This window comes from Saccostrea cucullata, unplaced genomic scaffold, assembly GCF_032062105.1.
Source record: "Saccostrea cucullata isolate Sc308-1 unplaced genomic scaffold, CSIRO_AGI_Scuc_v1 ctg4977, whole genome shotgun sequence".
NCBI lineage: Eukaryota > Metazoa > Mollusca > Bivalvia > Ostreida > Ostreidae > Saccostrea > Saccostrea cuccullata.
In genome coordinates this window covers 47,839-75,447 of record NW_026937850.1, presented here as the reverse complement: position 1 = coordinate 75,447, position 27,609 = coordinate 47,839, and the positions used below count along the sequence as shown (strand labels likewise).

Here is a 27,609-nt window from a genome sequence, read left to right as displayed (position 1 = left end):
CCCAGTATACCTACTCTTTTTCAAAAGCCAGAGAAAGGGGTTGAAACATTTCTTCAAGTTTAATAATTTTATTAGAACTTTAACCCCTCTTTTTTGCATGTTCTGGTCTGCCACATGTTCCCTTTTCAGCTGCAGTATATTATGTGTAATTAAAATTTTTTTTTTAATTTTGCAATTCTGTATAATCAGTGTTTCAAAATCATCATTGTATGTGAGAAATTTAAATTGCTGTTGGTTAAATAATCTAATTTTTTATTTCTTTTTTTCAGTAACATTCCAATTTTGAAGGATATTAGTACTGAGACAGTGAAATGACGATTGATATCAGACTGCTCACTAATATCGGACTGTCACAGGTAAATTTCAAGACTGCAAGAACAAGGGAATGACATCACAGCAATCTTTTAATGCTGAATAGGAAAGGGAAGTTGACAATTGAAAAGTTAAGGTCATCACGTTTATCATACAGCTTGGTTGTTATTTTATCATTAATCTAGTTTATTATTAATCTAGTTTTTTTTTCAACTAAAATATCCAAATATGAAACAGAAGTGTCAGAATCTATGGTATCTTCCAATATGGATAAACTTGCTTATTTCGTGCAGCTTAATTCTTCACAATCAAAGATCGATAACTCTTAGTGTCTTGCGTTCATAATACATGTGCTTAAAAATCTTGATATTTGGTGTATGCGCATGTCTTCTAAAATATTTTTCTTTATTCCGTAATTTAAATGAAGCATACGCAAAAAATTTAAACCCACCCTCCTTCCCCCTAATTTTATATTTTATCCCCCCTTTAGCATTTCTATATTTTTGTACTGAGTTAATGTTTTTAACTAAGAACTTGTAGGCACTAAAAACAGTAGTGCTACATATCAGTCACCGTATTCACTTGGATTTCATTTATGTTATTTGCAGACATTAAGGGCATTTTTTAAACCACAGAAATGTGATGTTAGATAAAGACAAAGCAATTAGATTTTTCTGTTATTTCCCGATCATGACAAGGAGCGCACGGCGGGTGTGACAGGTCGGCAGGAGATCCTCACTCCTCCATAGCACCTGATCCCACCTCTGATGTTTTGGAGGTTCTTGTTTGCTCCGTTCCTATTTTGTATTGTTTTATGGACTTTGATATTGAATACTCTTCGTTATCTCCATACCCTTCATAAATAAACATCAAGAAAATTGAGACACAGCGGATGTGACCGGTGGCAGAGGATGCTCACTCTTTCATGGCATCTGATGATGTTTAAAGATCAGTGTTTGCTCTGATTCTATTTTGTATTGTTTAATGGACTTTTGATCTTGTCTACTCTTCGTAATTTCCATATATTTCACTGTAGACATTATATGTACCTTTATTGAGATGCTCATGTACAATAAGAAGTAAAAATTTTGAGTTATCACATTTAACCTATTCAGAATGCGTTGACAATATCATGATATATCGTCAATTTCTATGAGAGGGTTTCCTACTACCTCTACTAACAGATTAACATTTTTATATCGAGATCAACCCTCAGTGAAGAAAACAAAGGCATCCAGTAGATGACTCTTTTTAGTAATCTAGTAGACTTAAACTATGCCCCGTCACTTCTTTAAGTTTCTCATCTGGAGACACAAATGCAAAGTTAAAAACAACCAGGTTACAAATAAGTGCCATCAAAATTGGTTTGAACATCAACAAGAAGGTATGTCACTGAATACTGAAAATCCTCCTTCAAATACAAATAAATGGAAGAGATGTAAAGCACTTTATGTTACATATCTGAAAAGGACAGTGATACCAGATGGTGGTGCTGACAAGGACACAAAAGGAGGATTAGATAAAAGCAGAGATTATTTTAAAACAAACAAAAATCAAATAGGATCAGTAGACACGCTAAGATCAAGCTGTTTTATAGCTGAGTATTATTTGTAAAAATGTATTGTCTTGAATGTTTGAAAATGGCTTAAAGGGATATAAACAAACTAGCAAGTACAGCAAAACTCGTTTATAACGAAATCACTGGGACCTATGAAATTACTTTGCTATATCCGTAATTCCTTCAATCCATATAAGGAATTCATTAAATTTATAAAGCTGGGGATCCGAGATAACTCCGCTATATCCTTAAATTCGCAATATTCGTGATAGTAAACAAGTTTTACTGTATTTCTTAGTGCATGCCGCAGAAGAAAAATCTCATGGATTTTCTGCCTGGCCTACAAAAGTAACCAAAAAAAAAAACTCCTAATGAAATAACAAAAAAGCAGATATGAAGACTTTATTAAGGAAAAACAGAAAATAATGATATAACCACGTCCTAAGAGAGCAATGATATTACAAGAGTTGCACTCAGATTGACCCTAGAAGAGAAAGGGAGGAAAGGTTGATAAAACACAAATGAAGTCGAATTGTTGAAAATAACAAAACTCAATGACTCAAAGACGTGAAACTTACCTTAAACGTGCTTGAAAGGATAGCCAAAAATAGAGAATAAGAAAATGACTTAGTCCAGGCCCCATGTTCCTCTGGATGCAACAAGGTCTAGGTAAGTTTTAGGTAGCTTTGCATTCATACAATTGCAAATATTTGTCCAAAATTAAAAGGTGCAACAGATACAACAATTCAAATTTCGGAATTCAAAGTAAAAGAGTTTTGAAATGAATAGCTACCGTCAAATCAGAAAGTTGTCGGGATCAGGTGTGTAAATTTAAGCACATCAAATCACTTTCTCAAAATTTATGTAACGTTGTGAAATGTCAGAATAAGAAATTATATCCCAAGGAATATAATAATATGAAGATATGCGTACTTTAAAGTATTTAAACTTGAGCACAAGTTCTAACAATGCTTTTTATTTGAACGTATATCAAATTATAATAAAAGAAAAGGAGATTTTTTTATCTGAAAACGAATTCAAAATCATATACATGTACGTGAATTTATCTTACGTTGATATACGTACATGTAATTTAGCATGTTTCATTTAATTGATTATCTGTATGGTTGATTAAGCTTACTGATAGTTGTAGTTGGCATCATTGTGGTGGTAGTGGTGGTGGTTGTAGGTTTTGGTCTCGGTCTTGCTGGTTCTACATCTTCATCGACTATGTCAGACAGAAATGGATAACATTTGGTTTGTACTTTTCAACAGAATGTAAAATTAACATGACAAAAGTTCAATAATTTAACCTTTTAACGAAAAAAAATGTATAATCACAAGACAACTTTCTTTATACATACATGTATATACATGTATATTTAGTTTATTTGGTGTAGCTGTGGAGAGTGTCCTGGTGGTGATTGTGGCTATAAAATATGAAATAGAATTTGTATTTACTAGTTTGTGAAAAATGTTTTTGAAATCAAAGAATTATTTTTTATTTCGATACGTTCCTTAATTTCAAATTATAATATATTCAGTAAAAAAAAAAACGTTTAACTCGTAGTTCTGGTTGGTCTTGGTGATCATACTGGAAAAAATATTTTTAAAAATATTAAAGAAAAATATCAAACTAAAGTTCCTTTTATTGAATTGAAGTTTGTTTTTCATAAAAATCAATTGATACGTTAATACTAAATAGGAAACAGAGATCTAAAGATTCGCTCATCCAAGTCTTTCAGTTCATCAAAGTTATTTACAATAAAGGTGTTTTCGGAGGCAGGAACGGAAGCTATTTGATTTAATTCAGTTACATCACTCAGCCCAATTCCTATTGCATAAATATGTATGCCTTCGTTCTTAGCCTGTCTTTCTTCATCTTTATTTTTTTAATCACTAATTTTTTTTGGGTATGCTTTAATGTAATCAAATTGCCTCTATGAAAAAAAAAATTTAAAATAAAAAAAATTCTTTTACATCTGGTAATTTCCATTCCGCGTTTAAGCCCTCTTTACAGATTTTTATTACTTATAGATTTGTTTGAACTGGACCAATGTTTGTTATATTTATCCCTTTTCACCTCTAGCTATTCCCATTTTTGTAATGGTGAAAATTCTTATCAAAGAATCAGATAATTGGTTTTAAAAACTTTGAAATTAGAGACATTAGACACCAAAAGAGAAAATGATGAAGAAATGACCATGTATGAAATATGTAAAAACATGTCAAAATATATATCAATTTGAAAGTTTTAAGAATATATTTTTATTAACTAAATAGTTTTAAAAAATTCTTAAAACTTAAAGTAGTCGTAGGCGTTGCAACAGTTGTAACTTTAAAGAAAAATGATACAGATAATAGAAAAGTTATTTAATATTGCGTGAAAGTTATTTTATAAGAAGAGGAACGAAGTAATAACAACCAAATGGCTACACACGGGTTAGAAAATGTTAAACGTGATGGTCAAGTAATGTATCTTGTTGATAAATCTGAAATACGTATGAAACAATTACACATACTTACCAAAGTCTGTAATATACGTTTTAAAGAAATATACAAATGAAAATGTACATTTATAAGCATTTTGGCGATATACAAGTGATGTACATGAGAAAACTCATAGAAAACTTAAATGATTTTGTTAGAAAGCTTTGCTGTCTCTAAATCATAAAAATCAAAGCTACCCTGCAAGTTTCAGATCAATAATTTTCAAAATCACCATCTCGTTTGCATCATTAATTTAGTGCAGCACGAACCCGATCTTTAACCATATTTATTGATGAAAAATTAAAAATGTCAGAATTCCGTCAAAAATCAATGTGACATAACTACATTTAAACTTGATCACTTACAAAAAATGTACGGAATGTGTGACAGACAGATGGACGGACGGACAGACGCAGAGGAAACCTGTATTCCCCTCCAGTTTCACCGGTAGGGGACTTAAGGACATTGGCAAGTCACGGTTATCCGGAGAAAAAAGGTTTATATCATGGGTTTATTCACTTATAAAACTGTAAATGAGAGTGATCTCCCGTGTAGAATTCTCTATGAAATGAAAACCAATAAAGCGTACATTTTACAGACGTAAACAAAAGCACATGTGCTTCCTTCAAAGGGAAGAATCATCTCTACAGCAAGAAAGAAAAAGGTGATTGTTTTGTTGTACATTGTGTTCAGGACAGACAGTAAACAGTGGTCAACAGACCGTTATTTACCGTATAGCCATGCTGGGTAGGACAATCACAAGATATGACAAATGCCGAGAACCTGTAACTGAATGATGTCGTGCAAAGGAGGCACCATTTACATAGTAGTAACTGTAAACTAATATAAAACAAGTCTATGCCAATATTTTAAAGATAATTTGTTTCCAATATGGTAAATTACTTAACATAAACAGTCACACAGTCTTTACCATTATGAATACGAATTAGATTCTAAGGGAAGTTACTCTCAAATAATGAACAGTGTTGGTAGATCTGTGTCATGTTTCTAAATTTGTGTTTTTAGTCATGATTTCTAGATATGATTGGAAATGAGAATACAATAATGTTTATAATAAATAAACTTTCTGAAATGACTGGATTTCGGAAAATTTTTATGGTAAAAAATTAAGTAGGTCCTTTTTATCAACATTTTACATAGGAAATGCATTGAGAATTGTAAAAACATTGATTTGACAAAATCTAATAAGGAAGGGTGGCTTGGTGGGTTAAATGTGCCAGAATATAACATGTTTATTATCATTACACCTGTTCAAGAGTTCTTAAAAAAATCTATACAAAAGCCAGGAACCTTGCCAATGTCCTTAATATGTTTTACGGTGTGACCGTTGGGGCGAGCGTAGTTGTACCATCAAAAACACTCTAAAAATTGATCAGCCACTTCAAACATTAAGCCGCACGAGACATCTCGACTAGTTGTGACGTCACACGACGTCGCGGAGCTCGTCGGAGTTTACGGAGACAGCCGAGCGTCTGTTTGAAACTATAGAACTAGTGCAATTTTGATTGAAAAACATTGTTGAGTTATTTTTTGTTTCTTTGAAAGATTTCTACAAACTGATAGCCTTTAATGCTTTACGTTATTATTTATTTATTTATTTGCGCAAAGGATATTGGATAGTGCAGGAATTCTGGGAATGTTGCTCAGAGAAATTTGGCTGACGTATGTATAGATTTCAATCCGAATTTCTTCTGTTCTTACACGTTAGTCTACACCGGTAGGGGACTTAATATGTTTTACGATGTGACCGTTGGGGCGAGCGTAGTTGTACCATCAAAAACATGGTAAACATGGTATTTATAACATGGTATTTATAGCGAGCGCAGCGAGCGTCGCTTAGCGACGCTCGCTGCGCTCGCTTTAAAAACAATATGCCCAGAATTTGATTTCTGATTAAAATTCCTGGTTATGTATGATTTTATGTCTAGAAACATCTGATGGTACTATGTTTTAAAATAATGTTACTTTGGATGGCATCAGTAGTCAAGGTATACTGCACAGTAAGTGTACGTTGCAATTGTTTCTTCTAAATAGTGTTGTTTCTAAATTTGTTTAGGCATACTAACCTGCGCAAGTTGATTCAAATATTGCTATATTTAGAATTTCCAATTCATCAAAGTTGTTCACGGAGAAAACATTCCTACTGGATGGCTTATTTGCGATACCATCAACTTCACTTAAATCATGTAAACCAACCCCAACTGCATAAATATGGATACCCTTCTTGCGGGCAGCGTCAGCTTCGGGAATTGTTCTGCCATAGTTAATGTTTGACAAGCCGTCAGCGACAACAATACAGATATTTGGTACATCTGCTCTATCACCATTTACGGCCTTGAACATGGTATCATGCATAAGAAGTAGTGCATCGGCTGTATTTGTGCTGCCGTACTGCCAGGAAATGTTATTAACAGCTTTAAGCAAATCATTTTTATTGGTATAGTCTTTCAAATTAAATTCTATCCTTGCCTCTGTACTATACGTCGCAATACCAACTCTAACTTCACCTCCGTCAATGTTGGTAGCTTGTAAGAAGTTTTTGACAAAATCTAGCATTTTCCCAAAGTTCTCGTTTCCCACACTTGTAGATGAATCCAAGACAAACACTAAGTCTACTCTTTGGAAGCATTCACCTAACAAAGATATTTATTCAGAGTTAAATAAAAAATACAAATTTTGCTTTTATGTCATATGAGTTTTTTTCTTTGTATGTTGTCCGTCTGTTTCGCTTTCTTTCATGTCAGAGATCCATGATCAGGACCTCTGGCTAGTGCAGGTGCCCTATCTGATATACACGAATTTATTTTCTTCGTTTCATCACACTGAAAATTAATTAATGATATGTACCATGCGCACATGTATTTTTTTTTATTTTCCTATGGATTTATTGTGAAAATTCATTAAAATGATACACATGTATTTATGCTGCCGATTTAATGCTTTGCATCAGTTTAAACATGTAAATTTTGTATGCTAAAATGGGTCATTTTTTTCAACGGGGGCAATTTTATACAATCCACATATAAAAAATGATTTTTTTTTCTATAGCTCGGGGGTCATTTTTACACTTCCGCTTGATAAGCGGTAGGGTATATAGTAATCAGTATGTCCGTCCGTCCGTTTAGCTGCTCAAGAGTCGTGAAGTAAGGAGTTGATCATTTCGTCGCGGGTTCGAACTTCACTGCGGATACCGGTCCTTGAGATGAGACCGTATACGTATTAACCGAGAACCCGTCTCGCAGAATGTGCTGGCACGAAAAAAGACCCCTCAATGCTCAATGTCCCTGAGTGCCGAGGATAGGACATAATTTGTAGCTCTCCACCAACAAGTGGTGACGCTTCCATACACGTATTCAAGAGTGAAACATTCTCGAGAGGGACGTTAAACAACATACAATCAAACAATCAATCAATCAAAATATAGATTCCATTTCGTAATTGTTTATCTCCTTGCATTAAACAGATCCTACAGTTTGCTTTCCTCTAGAGATTACCGAAAGGTTAAAGAATCCTTTATATTGTTCATTTGAGAGCCTATATTTTAGAATGTTTCTTTGCAATCTAGGTTTTATATGACAGTCCGTTTTTGAATGCAAAGTAGCTTAAATCCATTTATGATAGAGACCTGATATTTAGACATGTCTTTAAGGAGACACTATTCTTAATACACAATAAAGGTTAAAATCATATGAAGATTTAAAGGTGAAATATCGTGATGTTATTTACTGGTGCTTTAAAATTTTACATTGAATCTTTTCATAAATCGCCAAAACGTTTCACTGTTCCTCATTTTGACACCTATTTAAATCTGGGTTCCATTACAATCATAAACACCACTGCCAAACCTCATGTAACAGTTGTACCAATTTAAGAATGTACTTAAAGGAATATGCAATCTAACGTATGTTTTTTTTTTCGCAAAAAAACATTGAATAAAGAAAATGTTATGCATCTCCTCTAGTTGCATTAATTACACCTTGTTTTGTTTCATCCTAGTTATTTGAAAAAGCACCAACAATTCAATATCAGCAATTCTGAGAATTTGTCAAAAGGCATCTTTGGGCGTCAGAAGGTTACAAAAATTATTGTGGCTGTTAAATTGATATAGGTGTTGGAAGCATGTAGACATTAAGTTTTATATATTTCTAAAAAAACAAAAAATTAACTAGATGCTGTCATGAGACAGTAATACCCGCACTAAGGTGTTTGCCTCTAAATGCACACTCCTTCATATTGGGCTTTACTAAGGAAAAAGTCAATATAATTCAATAATTTACATATTACATGTATTCATCAAATTGAGCATAATATGCTCGAGTGACCATGTGACCCATGGGCCCCCATCGTATAGATATTTTATATTCATAATACATTACCAGTCTGAAATTTACGGAAGCGTATTAGTGCCACTTGGACACTTCACTTTTTTTTTAATTTCTACACTTTAATCTGTAAATTTTACACTTTAAAGTGTAAATTTTACACTTTAATCTGTAAATTTTACACATTAATCTGTAAATTTTACACTTAAATCTGTAAAATTTACACATTAATCTGTAAATTTTACACATTAATCTGTAAATTTTACACTTTAAAGTGTAAATTTTACACTTTAATCTGTAAATTTTACACTTTAATCTGTAAATTTTACACTTTAAAGTGTAAATTGTACACTTTAATCTGTAAATTTTACACTTTAAAGTGTAAATTTTACACTTTAATCTGTAAATTTTACACATTAACCTGTAGATTTTTACACTTTTAAGTCTAAATTTTACACTTTAATCTGTAAAATTTACACTTTAATCTGTAAATTTTACACTTAAATCTGTAAATTTTACACTTAAAGTGTAAATTTTACACTTTAATCTGTAAAATTTACACTTTAATCTGTAAATTTTACACTTTAATCTGTAAATTTTACACATTAATCTGTAAATTTTACACTTTAAAGGGTATATTTTACGGAAGCGTATTAGTGCCACTTGGACACTTCACTTTTTTTTTTATTTCTACACTTTAATCTGTAAAATTTACACTTTAAAGTGTAAATTTTACACTTTAATCTGTAAATTTTACACTTTTAAGTGTAAATTTTACACTTTAATCTGTAAATTTTACACTTTAAAGTGTTAATTTTGCACATTAATCTGTAAATTTTACACTTTAATCTGTAAATTTTACACTTTAAAGTGTAAATTTTACACTTTAATCTGTAAAATTTACACTTTAATCTGTAAAATTTACACTTTAATCTGTAAATTTTACACATTAATCTGTAAATTTTACAATTTAAAGTGTAAATTTTACACTTTAAAGTGTACATTTTACACATTAATCTGTAAAATTTACACATTAATCTGTAAATTTTACACTTTAAAGTGTAAAATTTACACTTTAATCTGTAAATTTTACACTTTAATCTGTAAATTTTACACTTTAATCTGTAAAATTTACACTTTATTTTGAACAACTTGAACTGCAATAGGTTATGATCGAACGGTCGATTTGTGATGTTTTACCTCTGACACTTGTGAAAAAGTATTAAACTAAGATGTTTACAATTGTTTGTATATTTTTATTTTACATATGTACTCGTACTTGTTTATTAGCATATGATAAACAACAATGGATATTTCCTCATGGGTCTCGTAATTTTACCCAGCATAAGATATCAGAGATCTGCTTTTGTTTCAGTTTACATGTATATACATGTGTTTCTTTAGTTTTACTATAGTGTAACGAAAAGTAAAAATATATATCTCAAAGATTTTTTTATTTGCAGTTCAGATTGATATTACGCTTCCGTAATTATCTTGCATGATTAACGGTCTGTTGGCTTTAAAATGTGTTACTGGGAATGTGTGAAGTTGCTAAATTGACTATGTGAATAAACAAATAAAGTGTAAAATTTACAGATTAAAGTGTAAATTTTACAGATAAAAGTGTAAAAATTACAGATTAAAGTGTAAAATTTACAGATTAAAGTGTAAATTTTACAGATAAAAGTGTAAAATTTACAGATTAAAGTCTAAAATTTACACTTTAAAGTGTAAAATTTACAGATTAATGTGTAAAATTTACAGATTAATGTGTAAAATTTACAGATTAATGTGTAAAATTTACACTTTAAAGTGTAAAATTTACAGATTAAAGTGTAAATTTTACACTTTAAAGTGTAAAATTTACAGATTAATGTCTAAAATTTACACTTTAAAGTGTAAAGTGTAAAATTTACAGATTAAAGTGGAAAATTTACAGATTAAAGTGGAAAATTTACAGATTAAAGTGTAAAATTTACAGATTAAAGTGTTAATTTTAAACTTTAAAGTGTAAAATTTACCGATTAATGTGTAAAATTTACAGATTAAAGTGTAAAATTTACAGATTAATGTGTAACATTTACACTTTAAAGTGTAAAATTTACAGATTAAAGTGTAAAATTTACACTTTAAACCGTAAAATTTACAGATTAATGTGTAAAATTTACAGATTAAAGTGTAAAATTTACAGATTAAAGTGTAAAATTTACAGATTAAAGTGTACAGATTATTAAAATTTACAGATTAAAGTGTAAAATTTACAGATTAATGTGTAAAATTTACACTTTAAAGTGTAAAATTTACAGATTAAAGTGTAAAATTTACACTTTAAAGTGTAGAAATTTAAAAAAAAAAGTGAAGTGTCCAAGTGGCACTAATACGCTTCCGTAGAAATTAAACAACAGAATTAAATTAATGACGTAAATTAGGTTTGATAAAGGGGGGGGGGGGGTATAAATTTTTGGCACATAATTGGAACTTTTTAAATCTATTTTCTCATATAGCTCAACAAATAATGTTATTCAAATTAGTGTAAAGCGTTTTTGATGAATTTTTCAAAATGTGCAAAGATTTTCTTATATTTGATTAGGCAGAAACTTCTTGAAAGCTGCCATATACCACACAGTATACAGTACACACATTCAATTAAGTCAACCCCCATCCCTCTCCCATAAACACACTCACACAAACAGACCTTATTTGCCTGTTTTTGGAAATAGGCCTAGATGGCAAAGTTAGGATAAAACATCTTTTGTAAATGATAATTTTCAATTTGTTCTTGCAATATACATGTAACTGAACACCTGCATCACATTCATTGGGCTTGCGTCACGTACCGAACTTAAGTACTAGTTTTACTATTGGCATCATCATTTTTAGATTTCACTGCACGTGCCCTAGGCTACTAGTGTGGTGTACACATCATTACATGTATGTCAGTAGGAATTATTTCATTTTGTGTTTTAATTGGATTATATTTCACGAAGATGACAGGACCTAAAAAATAACAATCGGTAAGTACAAGTTTTGGTATAGATTTGGGTAAAATAGTCTGAAATGCAAACCATTTGGATCAAGTCTAAAGGATCAAAGGTCATCCGATGTTACAATAGACGGTTTTCACATTCTGAGTTTTCCCCGTTATCGACGTTACATTCAGTTACAAGATCCAGAATTTTTTTTTTCTCGGAGGTAGAGGAAGGGGTTCCAGACCAGAATTTCCTGAGAAGCAAAAAAAAAGAAGATAGGGTGGAGGGACACTTAGGGCATCAAAAGTCATTTTTATTTCCTCCAGTATATATTATAGTCCTGCAAATTCCGGGGGGGGGGGGGGGGGGCAATATCCCAAACCACTTCCCTGTCCCTGTAATGACAAAGGATCATGTGACTCCTAAATAGTAGGAAACTTTTTCCATTTGACTATACATAATTTTATTTCTTGTGTTATTATGTTATGTAAATTTAATGGTATAAAGGTTATGAACCCCTGAAGGTCATCCCCACTTTCCTATAATGAGCTGAAATGTTCACAATATGACTGTATTAAGTTAAATAAAAGTGCATCAATGATAAGATTGCTTGACATTTTATTCATGAATTTGTGTCAACCTATCCTCCTAGAATTAGGAATGAAAATCATTCAGAGATGGACCACATTAACCTATTTGTATAAACATTTTTTTAATGTAAAAACAAGTAGTAGTTTGCATACATGAAAAACAAGAGGCCCATGGGCCACATCGCTCACCTGAGCACTATGGCTAGGAAAAAGTAGAAATTAGTTTATTATTGAAAAGTTTAAATCCAAAAGTATAGTCCCATGACCAGTCATGGCTTTGCTAATCTTGAGAAGAACATTTTTAAAGAATTTTCCTATATAATTCTATGTAAAACTTTGGTCGGCCATTGTGGCCCCGTCCTATCCCCGGGGGTCATGATTTGAACAAACTTTAATCTACACTACCTGAGGATGCTTCCTTATGAATATGATCAACTATGGCTTTGCTATTCTTGAGAAGAAGATTTTTAAAGAATTTTCCTCTATATTTCTATGTAAAACTTTGGTCGGCCATTTTGGCCCCGTCCTACCCCCTGGGGTCATGATTTGAACAAATTTGAATCTACACTACCTGAGGATGCTTCCATATAAATATGATAAATTATGGCTTTGTCATTCTTGAGAAGAAGATTTTTAAAGAATGTTCCTCTATATTTCTATGTAAAACTTTGGCTAGCCATTTTGGCGCCGCCCTACCCCCAGGGGTCATGATTTAAACAATCTTGAATCTACAGTACCTGAGGATGCTTCCATATAAATATGATGAATTATGGCTTTGCTATTCTTGAGAAGAAGATTTTTAAAGAATTTTCCTATATATTTCTATGTAAACTTTGGCTGGCCATTTTGGCGCCCCCTACCCCCAGGGGTCATGATTTGAACAAACTTTAATCTACACTACCTGAGGATGCTTCCATATAAATATGATGAATTATGGCTCTGTCATTCTTGAGAAGAAGATTTTTAAAGAATTTTCCTATACATTTCTCTGTAAAACTTTGATCGGCCATTGTGGCCCCGTCCTACCCCCGGGGGTCATGATTTGAACAAACTTGAATCGACACTACCTGAGGATGTCTCCCCATAAGTTTCATTTTTCCTGGCACAGTGGTTCTTGAGAAGAAGATTTTTAAAACATCCCACCAAATTTTCCTTAATTCCTAATTATCTCCCCTTGAATGAGGGCGTGTCCCTTCATTTAAACAAACTTGAATTCCCTTCACCCAAGGATGCTTTGTGGCAAGTTTGGTTAAAATTGGCCCAGCGGTTCTGTAGAAGTCGAAAATGTGAAAAGTTTACAGACAGACAGATGGACAGACGGACGCCGGACAAAATGTGATCAGAAAAGCTCACTTGAGCCTTCGGCTCAGGTGAGCTAAAAAGGGGTTTGGGAAGGGGTGAGGGGAAGGATCGAGTTAATACTTCTTTACATCTTAATGGTTGAGTTAATATTTCTTTACGTCTTAATGGTTTAAAACTCCTAAAATGAATGTTGACCTCAAATCTGACTTGTCCTCATGATGTTTCAAGTGGTGGTGTCTCCATATGAGTGAAAAATTCTTGAGAGGGATGTTTAACACCAAACAAAATGACATAAAAACACAATATTGATTTGTGTTAAGAAATATGCAGGGGATTTTTCCATCATAAATCTTCTTCTCAAGAACAGCAAGGGCATTATTGTCCCCCTGTTTTGGGGAAAGGGAGGGGACATTAAATCTCATTTGTCTGTCAGTCTGTCCATCTTATTGACAGCTAGTATGTGCATCTGTCACAATAAATTAAACCTTGGTCATAACTTTTGAACAATAAGAGATAGGACTTTCATATTACACATGTACATTACCTCTAAACATTCTAAATATACTATGATTTTTTAACCCAAGTGAGACCTTGACCTTAAAGTTTTACCTACTTTCCAAAAAAATAACATTTCAAATTGATCATTTTGAAAGAAAAAGAAAGGGCATTCAAATTATACATGTTTATTACATGTGAAAAGACTTTTCTAAATATATCATGACTCTTGACTCTGTGACCTTGACCTAGAAGTTTAACCTACTTTTCAAAAATATATTGTATATATAACTTTTGATTCAAAAGAGATAGGACTTTCATATTTGACATGTACATTGCCTGCAACAAAATGTTTCCGAGCATGCTATGATTTTTCCCCTTTGAGCTAATTTTCAAAAATTGATATATGATAGGGGTGCATATTTGACACACAATCTGCCATAAATTATGGCATCCCATTCACTAAAACATAGAAAGCAGAGGATCACAATTCTTTGAATTTGCTTGTATAATCTTGATAGATGGAAACATCCTCATATAATGTAGATTCAAGTTTTTATGCCACACCATGATTAGAAATACATGTATAGTTTTTGCCATGTCCATCCTCCACCCTTCCATCTGTCTTTCCATCGGGTTCAAAGAAACTATATAGATATTTTTATCAAAGTTCGAATTCATATGTTGATGCATACTGATGTAAATATCCAACTGCAGCAATATTTTTTTACTTTGACTTTTCCTTTGACCTTCACTTAACTTTTCTTTGAATTAGTGTTTAGCTTTATTTTAAAGAAACCATTCAAGTTGTATAATGAACATTCACATGATGATACATGCTGATGTAAGCTTTACAATGCTTCACTCTTTTTGTTTACCTTGACCTTTCCTGTGACGTTGACCTCACTTTCCTAAAATTAATGTCTAGATGAGTTTTGAATAAACAATTCAAGATGTATTTATCAAACTTCATATGCTGATACATACTGCTGAGAGCTATTAATACATCAACTTATTTAGACCTTGAATTTTCCTTTGACCTGACCTCACTTTTTAAAATATGTGTAAGTTTTAAATAAACCATTAATTATATTTTTATCAAACTTCATATGATAATAGTAAATTCATACTGATGTAAGCTGATGTAAACTTTTCAACTGCAACAACATTTTGGCCCCATGCAACCTTTCCTTTGACCTCCCTTACCAAAATATTCACCTTCTAGCAACATCTTCTGGCATTATTGCCGCAATATTGCAGCAACATTCTGGCAATACATTGCAGCAATATTGCGGCAATATCGTTTTCGTATGTAAATTAGATTTGCGGCAATATTGCCAGAAAAGTGTTGCAGCAATATTGCAGCAATATTGTAGCAACATTCTGGCAATATTGCGGCAATATCGTTTTTAGCTCACCTGAGCCAAAGGCTCAATTGAGCTTTTCTGATCAAAATTTGTCCGTTGTCTGTCGTCGTCGTCGTTGTAAACTTTTCACATTATCAACTTCTTCTCAAGAACCACTGGGCCAATTTCAATCAAACTGGGCAAAAAGTATTCTTAGGTAAAGGGGATTCAAATTTGTTCAAATGAAGGGCCACGCCCTTATACAAGGGGAGATAATTAAGAAATAATGAAAATTTGATGGTATGTTTTAAAAATCTTCTTCTCAAGAACCACTGTGTCAGGAAAGATGAAACTTACAGGGAAGCATCCTCAGGTAGTGTAGATTTAAGTTTGTTCAGATCATGACCCCTGGGGGTAGGGCGGGGCCACAATGGCTGGTCAAAGTTTTATATAGAATTTATATAGGAAAATTCTTTAAAAATCTTCTTCTCAAGAACCACTGTGCCAGGAAAGATGAAAATTATAGGGAAGCATCCTCAGGTAGTGTATATTCAAGTTTGTTCAAATCATTACCCCTGGGGGTAGGGCGGGGCCACAATGGCTGTTTAAAATTTTACATTGAAATATATAGGAAAATTCTTTAAAAATCTTCTTCTCAAGAACCATGCTGCCAGGAAATATGAAACTTATGGGGAAGTATCCTCAGGTAGTGTAGATTCAAGTTTGTTCAAATCATGACCCTTGGGGGTAGGGCGGGGCCACAATGGCCGATCAGTTTTACATAGAAATATATAGGAAAATTCTTTAAAAATCTTCTTCTCAAGAACCATGCTGCCAGGAAAGATGAAACTTATGGGGAAGTATCCTCAGGTAGTGTAGATTCAAGTTTGTTCAAATGATGACCCTTGGGGGTAGGGCGGGGCCACAATGGCCGATCAAAGTTTTACATAGAAATATAAAGGAAAATTCTTTAAAAATCTTCTTCTCAAGAACCACTGTGCCAGGAAAGATGAAACTTATAGGGAAGCATCCTCAGGTAGTGTAGATTCAAATTTGTTCAAATCATGACCCCTGGGGGTAGGGCGGGGCCACAATGGCCGATCAAAATTTTACATTGAAATATATAGGAAAATTCTTTAAAAATCTTCTTTTCAAGAATCGTAAAGGTATGAATGATTATATTTTTGTGGAAGCATCCTCAGGTAGTGGACATTCAATTTTTGTTCAAATCATGACCCCAAGGGGTAGGGCGGGGCCACAACATGGAATCGAAGTTTTACATAGAAACGTAGAAAAAATTCTTTTCAAGAATAGCAAAGCCATGATTAGTCCTGTTCATATGGAAGCATTCTTGGGTAGTGTAGATTCAATTTTGTTCAAGTCATGACCCCTTGGGGTTATAATAGGTCGGGGCCACAATGTAAGTTCAAATGTGAAGGGCAATAGAGCCACAGGTAATCAAAGAAATAGTGAAGATTCAAGTTTGTTCAGATCATACCATCTCCCTTTTAAGGATTGGTTTAGACCACTACTGGGTTTTAACTTTTCAACAATAAACTGATTTCTGCTTTTGCCTATCCACATTGCTCAGGTGAGCGATGTGGCCCATGGGCCTCTTGTTCGTATGTAAATTAGATTTGCAGCAATATTGCCAGAAAAGTGTTGCCGCAATATTGCAGCATATTGTAGCAACATTCTGGCAATATTGCGGCAATATTGTTTTTCATATGTAAATTAGATTTGCGGCAATATTGCCAGAAAAGTGTTGCGGCAATATTGCTGTAAAGCAATTGCAGTACGTGTATTATTTCAGGTTGTGCTGCAGTAATACTGGGGCAACACTACAGTGCTACATAATTAAGTTGGTAATTAACAGAAATAATAATTCAAAATCAAACAATTAACAAACTGTGCTGAGGAATATAACAAACAATAGCAAGCCACAGGGTCAATAAGAATTAGATACTTCTGCTATTCTTTGAACAGATAGAAAATTATGTTGATCATCATAATGAAAATCAATTAAGTTAGATATGTTTGTGAAACACTATGCGCCTAATGGCAATAAAGTTTAAAAAGCTATTTATAGCATACGGGTCACAGTCAAGGTCACAAGGTCATTGATCTTGGTGTCATTTGAAAGAACTTAATTAGTGGCGTATGGATACTTAATATGAAGTCTCTATCTCTTATAGTTCAAAATTTATGGCAGAGGATCAAAATGGCTATTTTTAGCATATGGGTCACAGTAAAGGTCAAATTGTCATGGACTTTGGTGTTACTTGAAAAAGTTTAATTAGTGAAGGGCACATACCAAATATGAGTTCTCTATTTTTTATGGCTCAAAAGTTATGTCGAAGTTTCAAAAAATCTTATTTGAAGCATAAGGTCACAGTCAAGGTCACAAGGTCATTGACCTTCGTGTTGTTTGAAAGAGTTTAATTAGTGAAGGGCGCAACCAAAAAAGAGTTCTCTATCTTTCATGGCTCAAAAGTTATGTCAAAGTTTCAAAAAATCTATTTTAAGTATATGGTCACAGTTAAGGTCACAAGGTTATGACCTTGGTGTTATTTGAAAGAGCTTAATTAATGAAGGGCACATACCAAATACAAGTTCTCCATCTTTTATGGCTCAAAAGTTATGTCCAAGGTTCAAAAAAATCTATTTTAAGCATATGGGTCACAGCCAAGGTCAAAGGGTTATTAACCTTCAGGTGTCTTTTAAAAAAGCTTAATTAGTGAATTATGCATACTAAATATAAAGTCTCTATTCATGATTTTAAAGTTAGGATGAATATTCAAAAAAGCTATTTTTAGTATATAGGTCACAGTCAAGGTCACAAGGTCATTGAACTTGATGTCATTTTAAAGAATTTAATTAGTGGAGTAGACATACCAAATAACGCAAATATGAAACAAGAGGCCCATGGGCCACATCGCTCACCTGAGTAACTTGGGTGATGCAGTTCTTGACCAGATTTCCCCTCTTGCTATACTTATCATGCCCGCTACCCACTCTCCTTTCATGATTTGAATACTTTATAAAATTTACACTACCCCAGGATGCTTCCACATAAGTTTCAGATTTCCTGGCCCAGTGGTTTTTGAGAAGAAGATTTTCAAAGATTTGTTCTCTACATTTCTATGTAAAACTTGGATTCCCTATTGTGGCCCCGCCCTACCCCCGGGGGTTATGATTTTAACAATTTCATATCTACACTATCCAAGAATGCTTCCACATAATTTTCAGCTTTCCTGGCCCAGTGGTTCTTGAGAAGAAGATTTTTAAAGATTTGTTCTATATATTTCTATGTAAAACTTGGATTCCCTATTGTGGCCCCGCCCTACCCCCGGGGGTTATGATTTTAACAATTGAATATCTACAATATCCAAGGATGCTTCCACATAAGTTTCAGCTTTCCTGGCCCAGTGGTTCTTGAGAAGAAGATTTTTTAATGATCCCACCCTATTTTTGTCTCTCCTTGATTATCTCCCGTTGTAAGAGGACTCGGCCCTTCATTTTAACAATTGAAACTTCCCTATACCCAAGGATACTTTGTACTAAGTTTGGTTAAAATTGGCCCATCGGTTCTTTAGAAGAAGTCGAAAATGGGAAAAATTTACAGACGGACGGACGGATGGACGACGGACAAAATGTGATCATAAAAGCTCACTTTAGCCTTTGGCTCAGGTGAGCTAAAAATCTTTATCTCTCATTGGTTCAAAAGTTATGGTGAAGATTAAAGTTTACAAACAAACAAACAGACAGGACAAAAACGATATGCGCCCCCGATCTATCGAGGCGGGCACATAAAAAATGATTATAGAAACAATAGAAACAATATGCTACTGTGAAAATGTCCAGTAACTCTGCATTAATTTTCAAATAACATGCTTTGATTCATCTTTTCCAGCTACTCTAGGATATATTATAGACATACAAGTCTAGTATGCATGCATCAGAAGCACTTGTTCAAACACATTTAATTTTTTGTGACCTTTACCTCAATCCTATTTAATTTGTATTTCGCTTAGTTTTAAAGAAATAATCTAAGACATTTTTATGTTTTTTATGCACTTATACATAATTTGGTGAGGATTTATAATCTATATCCAATTTATTTAGATTTTAGTTTCTAAAGAAACTGTTCAAGATATTTCCAACAAACTTTTATGTATACACTAATACAAATTTTCATGTAGCATGAGTAATATATATACATCCAGTGGGACATTCATGTCCTATAGACATATTTCTAGTTTTTTCAAATCATGACCTCAAAGGCTAGGGTCAGGCCACAATTAGGGATCAAAGTTTTATTTAGGAATAAAAGGAAACAAATCTTCAAGATTCTCCTTTTCAAAAACAACAAGAGCATGATTAATATGGAAAAATTCTCAAGATGTAGATTCTAGTTTGTACAAATCATGACCCCCTGGGTTAGGCAGGGGCCATTTTTTCCTGCCCCTTTTTGCCATCCACACGAAAATGCAAATTTTGAAACCATTTTACACATGAATACACAAAACAAACCAATCATTTTAAAAATGGTCATGGTTTAAAGCTAATACATAAAATGTTAGGGAAGTTCTTAAAAGAAGGGTGATTAAAAATATCAAATATTTAAAAAAAACAAAAGCAAATTTCTACCCCAATTTGACCCCCCGGACAGAATGAAAATTCCGAAACCTTACTGCACATCTGCATGACACCACCAACCATCTCTTAAAAGATGATTAGGCTACTGAGTCAAATGTAAGAGGAGTTTAAGGAAAACTGGGCTTCTTGCAGAAAAAAACATCATTTTTGACCCCCATTAGACTCCCTGGGGCATAATCAAAATTCCGAAACCTTACTGCACATCTACATCACACCACCAACCATCTCCCAAAAGATGATAAGCCTACTGTGTAAAATATAAGAGAAGAGGAGTTTAGGGAAGACGGGGCTTTTTGCATAAAAAACGTCATTTTTCAACCCCCATTTGACTCCCTGAGGCAAAATGAAAATTCCGAAACCTTACTGGACATCTGCATGACACCACCAACCATCTCCTAAAAGATGATTAGGCTACTGTGTAAAATGTAAGAGGAGTTCAGGGAAGAAAAGTGTGACAGACGGACGGACGGACATGAGTAACAACAATATACCCGAATTTCCTTTAGAAAGTGTGGGTATAACGAGGATTTTTTACATAGATTTTTATTCTTCATGGAAGCAATGCTTTGTGATTATACATTTAGTTATATCTACTTGCCACTTGCAATTTGGTAAATACTTATAAGAAAATACAAGATGGTGTGTATTGCTCTTGCATTATGCACACACTTTCCTAAAAACATGATTTATCAAGTCACAGTTGAGTTAAATAAAATAAACAATACTTACAAGTGGAATGTGGAGACTTGAGTAATAGACCAGTAGCAATCAACGTCAACCAAAGCAAACCCTCCATCACTGAAAGAAAAAGACATTTAGCTATTTAATATCAGTATTTCAAATGCAGATATCATATTGTAAGTAAATTCCATTGGTCTAAAATTGTTTCTCGAGTCTTAATTTGAAATAAAGAGGAAGAACCAAATAAGATTATATCAAATCAAAGACACAAAATAGAATGAAACATATGGAGATAATAAACAGTACTGTAGATCACTTAATTTTTGCGACATTTTATTTTCGCGAGATAGTCATTAACTCTTGATTAGCGAGACAAAATTTTCGCGAATTGTGGTAATTGCTCTCTATAATCTTAAGATATGCTATTATACGCGAGAATTAAATTTTCGCGAGCACTATGTGTCGCGTAATTAAGCAAAAATAAAGTTCTCGCGAATAAAAAGTTATTTACAGTATTCAAGATCAAAAGTCCATACAACTATACAAAATAGGAGCAAAGCAAACACGGACCTCCAAAACATTAGAGGTGGGATCAAGGGCCTTGGAGGAATGAGCATCCACTGCTGACCGTCACACTCGCCGTGTGCTTCTTGTCCTGATCGGAAAATAACTGAAAAATCCATCGTTAATTCAATGTTTAATAATGGACTAATAGTAAAAATGAAAAATGTCAGTCAACATTTGACTCAATGATAAATTGTATTTGTTGATAAGGTCATTGTACCGACCATAGATCTTACGAAATGATGACTTTAAACGAAACTATTGAAATTCTTGTTTCATCAACTTGTTTGTCAATATTTTGCCTCGCTGTTGAAATTTGTTCATACGAAGAGCATTCGCTTGCTTATCTAATCAACTCAGATATGTAAACTTCGTATACAGGTGATGGAGGTATATAGCTGCATACGTAAGAGAAGTTGATGATAGAAAAGTTAAAGTCATCACGTTTACCATGGAATTCGAACTTGGATGTTAGATTACATTTTACGTATTTTTAAAGTACATCTAAATATGGGACAAGTGTGTCAAACTCTGTGGTGTCTTTTACAAGTATCTCAAGCTCACCAGGATATAGTGTATCGACATAAGAATGCAAATTTCCATTGTTAATTGATATTACGTCGTCGATATATCTAAATGTCGAGTTGAAGTCCGGCCCACAGCAAGTGTTTTCTTCATTTTCACGCTTCACATTTTGCACGATTTGAATGCAAAAATAGGTCTGCTAATAATGGTCTGCAATTGGTACGCATGGAAATTCCAATAGATTGTTGGAAGACCTGGTCTCCAAAAACATCATAGATATTGTGAAACAGAACTTCAAGCATCATTATGATGTCAACTTCAGAGTACTTCTATGTACAATCAGAATGTTTTTAACAAAATGATTTTGCAAATGACCAATGAAAAGGTAAGTAAATTACATTCAGGAAACTTCAAAAGTTATCATACTGTGCAACAATATATTCAAGAAGTGGTGTGGTGTTATTCAGATGTGGATACTTAAAAATACTTTAAAATGAGTTCTCGGAGAATGTCAAAAAAAAAATGTAGATCACCATGACGTACGTTAGATTCCATATCTACATGTATATTGGATTCTGAAACCATGGCCGTAGGGACTGAAAATAATTAAGAAAACAGAGCTACCATTTGCTTGTGGCCCCTCAATAATAACGTCTATTCAATTTTTTGTAAAGGATTTATTTTACTTTACCCCCTCCCCCCAAAAGAAAACTGACAATGTATGACTCTGACCCCCCAAACTGAAATTGCTTCCTACGGGCCAGCAGACTTCCTAAAACGCCTTACAAACAAATCCAGCGGTTTCGAGTAAATGCTTAGAAACCAAGCCTCTTTCTTCACTCGTCACAAAAATATAAAACAAGCAAACTGTCACGCTGCTAATAAAACGATAATAAAGTGTTTCTGGCCTTGAAAAGTTCAAGCCATTGCTGCGTATTAAAAATATAAAGTACTTTTGCAAGGGGAAATTCTGAGTAGAAAAACTCTTATGGGACAGAATTGAAGATCATTAACTTTTGCTTCCAAAGCTTTACTAGTTCTTATGTATAAGTGAGGAAGCGGGAATTGTTGAGGACATTTTAAAGAGTTAATTTAGTATATGTAAGAAAGGTACATCCCCTTCTGTAAAAGTTTTATTTTCTTATTTATAAATGATCAACATTCTAAAATTGTTGAGTCTGGGGACCTTGAAAACGTAGGCCCTGTGTCACGGTAGCTGTTGGCATGATAAAGAACCCTCACTGCTCAATGGCCCTGAGTGCCGAGTATAGCTCTAAATTTGAAGCCTTGACCGGCATACTGCGACGTCTTTGTTTGAGTGAAAACATCTCGAATTGGACGTTTAATAATACACAATCAATCAAACAATTTTTCTTGTAATTCTTTATTGTTTGATTTTTTTGTAGGTTTTGGAATGGGAGGTTCCATGCAAAATGTGTTTAATATTTTTAAGTATAAATAGCGTTCGTAAAGATGCAGGTTTCCGAACCAAAACCATTTATATTTACAGAGAAATAAAATCATTTTCTGTTCCAAGACACAATATTCCTTCACTCGTTCCTCCCAAGTGTACGTATGCCCAGAAATCAAGTGCAGACTTAATTAGGTAACCTTGGTCTTAAGTTTTTATTGCAACTGATGTAAAGTGGAACGTAGGAAAATTGAGGATTTTAATACACTTTTCGAATAGAATGCTAGTATGTACCTCAGTTTGTGAGGCTCCAATTTCATTTTGTCTTCCAATAAAAAATATTCTACGTTTGTTATCCGACTCGTATATTATGCTATTATGCTAGAGGGAGTCGACTCTTGATCTTCCTTCGCCAAGCGCTCAGAACTTTGAAGTGAAAATTGCAGATCTTTTGGACGAGACCTTAAGATTCGAGGCCACTTTCCTCTGCTGGGGTTGGCATGATAAAGAACCCCTTGTGCTAAATGGCTCAAAGTGCCAAGGAAAGGTCTAGATTTGAAGCCATTCGCTGGTATCTGTTGACGAGGCTCTATGACAAATTTTTAATCAGGACATTAAATCAACATTCTATCAACTCTTTTTGTTTTGGTCCTTTTTGCTTCTGTACGAAATTCCTTGACCAACTGTATATCAACAAGAACTGAGTGTTTATTTCGCTAGTTTTATCCTAAGGGTACCCCTTGTTATTTCAAAGTGGAACGGAAGTGACCATACATTTATTTTGTCATGGGCAATCCAAAATATCTTCCGATAAAAAAAAATAAAATTATAGGTCATAATGGTACTAAGTTACAAAGAAATTAAATTTCATTTAACGGTTTCAGAGGAGTTGCGGAGGATATGGAGATAACGAACAGTATTCAATATCAAAGTGCATAAAAAATAGGAGCAGAGCATACACGGACCTCTAAAACATCAGAGGTGGGATCAGGTGCCATAAGAGATGGGTACCCAGAAGCATAACGGACGGACGTACAGACAGCTAGTCTGACGGACACCCCCATCACTTTATAACCACCACCTGCTTGTCAAATGTGTATGGTGGTATAATAATAAAGAAGGTATTATTCAACGGATAAATGATATATTCAGCAGAATTACTTCATACCTTGTGTAATGAAAGTTTTGTCCATAATATAGCTTATATAAGATTATTCAGGGATATTTTTTCTATAATGCGTGAAGTGTTCCATCGAAAGCACATCTCTTTGTCTTATATTTTGTCTATTTAATAAACTTTAATAAACTTTGTAAGTATACTAAATAAAGCATTTTTACATTGTACAAAAAGTCTTTCAAAAGCACACAAATGGGAGTACCATGCGCCTGAGATAAAGTATTGGTCAGGGTATAAAGAAATAAACTATAGATGGACGGAAGTCATATCTGCTTTTTAATTAAATTATGATTTTCCTTGGTTCAGTCCCTCACTGCCATAGTTTGAGTTCATGAACTTAAATTTGAATTTTCATAATTATACTGACGTCCAGTGCATTGATTGGACATTGTCATTATGGAAAAAACTAAATCTAGCTCTATTTGCAAAAAAAACTTTATGAATTAATATCTCCAACATCTACGAAAAAAAAATTATGTAGATTTGCCGAAATTTCGATATGTGTTATAATTCTTCGTTGGGATTTTCAAATGTAATTTAATTACATGTTTTTCATATATTAATTATTCTTTAGATATATATATCTTACCTGAAGCTTTCTCTGATTTTAGCGAGTTGTGGTAACAGGTTTGTATTTCCTCAAACCTTCATCTGAAATCCTGACGTTCGGGACTTGAAATGAACATAATCTATGAATGCAACACCATTATATACCAACTGAATATATTAACTAGCAGTTAACCTTTGTACATTGGAAATAGCATATTATATAGTGTCATGTTTAACTTACATAACAGTCAGAATCTACAAGGAGTTTTATCCTTTGTCTGATAAAAACAGGAGTTACTAACTCACTTAAATTATAAGTGCATATCTAATTGTTTTGAACAAAGTTTTAATCAATCTTCTTGACTTTTTTCTGTGTAAAACTATTCTGGAATTTTGATTATAATATTATGTTGTATGAGTTGAAAAAGTAAAGATTTTATTGGGGTAAACTAACATTTCAAAAATCAGAAGCTTTTTAAATGTTATATCAATAAAATGTAATCCATTTAGTTCCATTTGTCTGAGAAAATACTCTTAATGAAATCTGCAATGAATACTCCAGGTACATGGCATTTATTATGTGTAATAACAAGGTGCTCTTGGGTCATTTTGAAAGGAAGGAAATTTTTTGCAATAAAAACTCGACATGACATGGGCTTTTTAAATATAGTAATATTGTCCCTGTATCATTGAAAGTTTTTGAGATATGAAACAGAAAGAGGTGTTGCAGTTCTTTTGTTATTTTCCCTAAATGTGTAGCAGATTAAAAGATAAATTTTTATGTTGCAGAAACTCATATTAATTCTTTTCAAATGCAACAATATATAAAGCGCAATGAGAAACAATATTTGGAAGCTGCGTATTGACTTTAAATTTTCCATTAAGGGGATAAAGGACCTTAAGCTGAAAAAATACCTGTCATTCAATTTTTTTCATATTTTGTATATCTCTTATTTAATATGTCCCACATACCTTAAAGCAGATATATCAATAGGTTTCTAGATTTATTTCTGAGATATTGAGTGACAAATAGTATGTCCCAGAGTGTCTAAGTGAAATTTTATTCTCCGTATTTCTGGGCCCATTACTCGGTCCATAATGGAATTTTTTCAGTATAGATAAAAAATATGTCAGCGAACATGTGTCTTTTAAAATATTTCACAGTATGAATAGGGTTAAAAATTCGAAAAAGCAAGGTTCCGTTGTCACACCGCATCTGGAGACGGAAAATTACGTTCTTTTTAAGACAACTTAAACGACAAAAAAAATTAATTTACAAAAAATCCTAACATTCAATATTTGAAAAATTACGTCAAAATGCAAGTTCGTCATGTTATTGATTAACTGCAAAAATATCGATTGGTGAAGCTGAGCTAAATATTGCACAGGGCATAGTTAAACAAGACATGAGCATGAGAAAAACGTGTCATGTTTACATTTCTCGAGTACGGGAAAACCCTACTATGACCTCACACATTTGCGAAATAAGCTAAGTAAGACATAACTACAATATATTTCCGTCAACAACCATGTAAAAATATTTTTTGTGTTCTGTAATTCATAAAATATCCCACCATGTACTGATCATGACCCGTTTTTATGATATTATACTACCCGTGTTTTACCTTGTATATAATCTTACTGTACTAAGATACACTATGACGTCAGCGACTCGTTGGACGCGCAGTGTAGGGAAACAGAAGAGTGGATCAATCTATTCCGTATTTTAAAAATATTTGCAAGAAAGTTTAAATGTTTTTAGATATTTTATACAAGATGATGAACTCAAACAAAGAGTCATTTTTTTTCCCAAATACTGTGGTTTCAATCTGGTTTTGTACATATTTTATAAGAGATTATGACGTAATTAAACTGAGTCACGTGACCATACATCCTTCGTCCCCTTAAAGGATGTGAAAATTAGTCTCACGGCAAAATATATCAGATTTTCCGTTTATTAAACAGGGAATCCCCACTGTTCTGAAAAAGTGTCTACTCGAAACAAAATAATTTTGATAAATACACAAAGAGACATAAATTTTCTTCAAAACTGCCATTTCCAATTTTTGTTTCAAAGAGGCACATTTTTGAAAAACGCAAAAAATGAAAAATTCTCCAAACGAAATGCAAAATGTGAACATTAAATTACACTGGAAAACTCCGTGTCCGAAATGGTCTAGTGGATATGCTGGCGGAATTGTAATGGATTGTGTGATGTTAATAAGATGAAAGTGGTATTTGCTTTATTTGAAGAAAGAAAATATGACATTATTGGTTTACATTGGAAAGATGATTTTATTGGAAAATATAAACATTTGTGGAATGGTATTTTACTATATAGCAGTTTTGACAATGAAAATAATGAAAACATAGATGTTATAAATATTTATGCACCAAATTGTACAAAAGAAAGGGTGGCATTTTTTAAAGCTTTTTCACAAGATATTCCTCAGTCTAATAATTTATTGATATTGGGAGATTTCAATAAGCCCTTTTTAATTTGATAAGTGAGCACAATGTAGTTGATTTATGGAGAAAAAGAAATAGCAGGGTAAAATCATTTTCTAGAAAGATAGTTGAAGAAAGTAATTTAGTTCAGAGTAGAATAGACTATATTCTGGTTTTGTTTAAAATATAT

General features: G+C 33.1%; 1 protein-coding gene across 5 annotated transcripts in view; it reads right to left on the bottom strand.

Annotated features, from left to right (window-relative positions):
- Positions 1–25,096, bottom strand: part of LOC134248979 (collagen alpha-1(XII) chain-like) — a 31,390-nt gene extending 6,294 nt beyond the window's left edge. Inside the window, exons 1-5 of one of the 5 annotated variants that reach the window (XM_062731354.1) lie at positions 25,012–25,096; positions 20,794–20,862; positions 6,448–7,014; positions 3,235–3,300; positions 3,012–3,098 (exon numbers count right to left, since the gene is read on the bottom strand). In XM_062731354.1, coding sequence (XP_062587338.1) covers positions 3,012–3,098; positions 3,235–3,300; positions 6,448–7,014; positions 20,794–20,860 — 787 coding nt within the window. In that variant the 5' untranslated portion in view covers positions 20,861–20,862; positions 25,012–25,096. Of the gene's footprint in view, positions 1–3,011; positions 3,099–3,234; positions 3,301–4,170; positions 4,207–6,447; positions 7,015–20,793; positions 20,863–21,315; positions 21,389–25,011 lie in introns of those variants that run through there. The other 4 variants (XM_062731356.1, XM_062731355.1, XM_062731357.1 and 1 more) reach the window with 4 other exon arrangements.
- Positions 25,097–27,609: the final 2,513 nt, after the last annotated feature.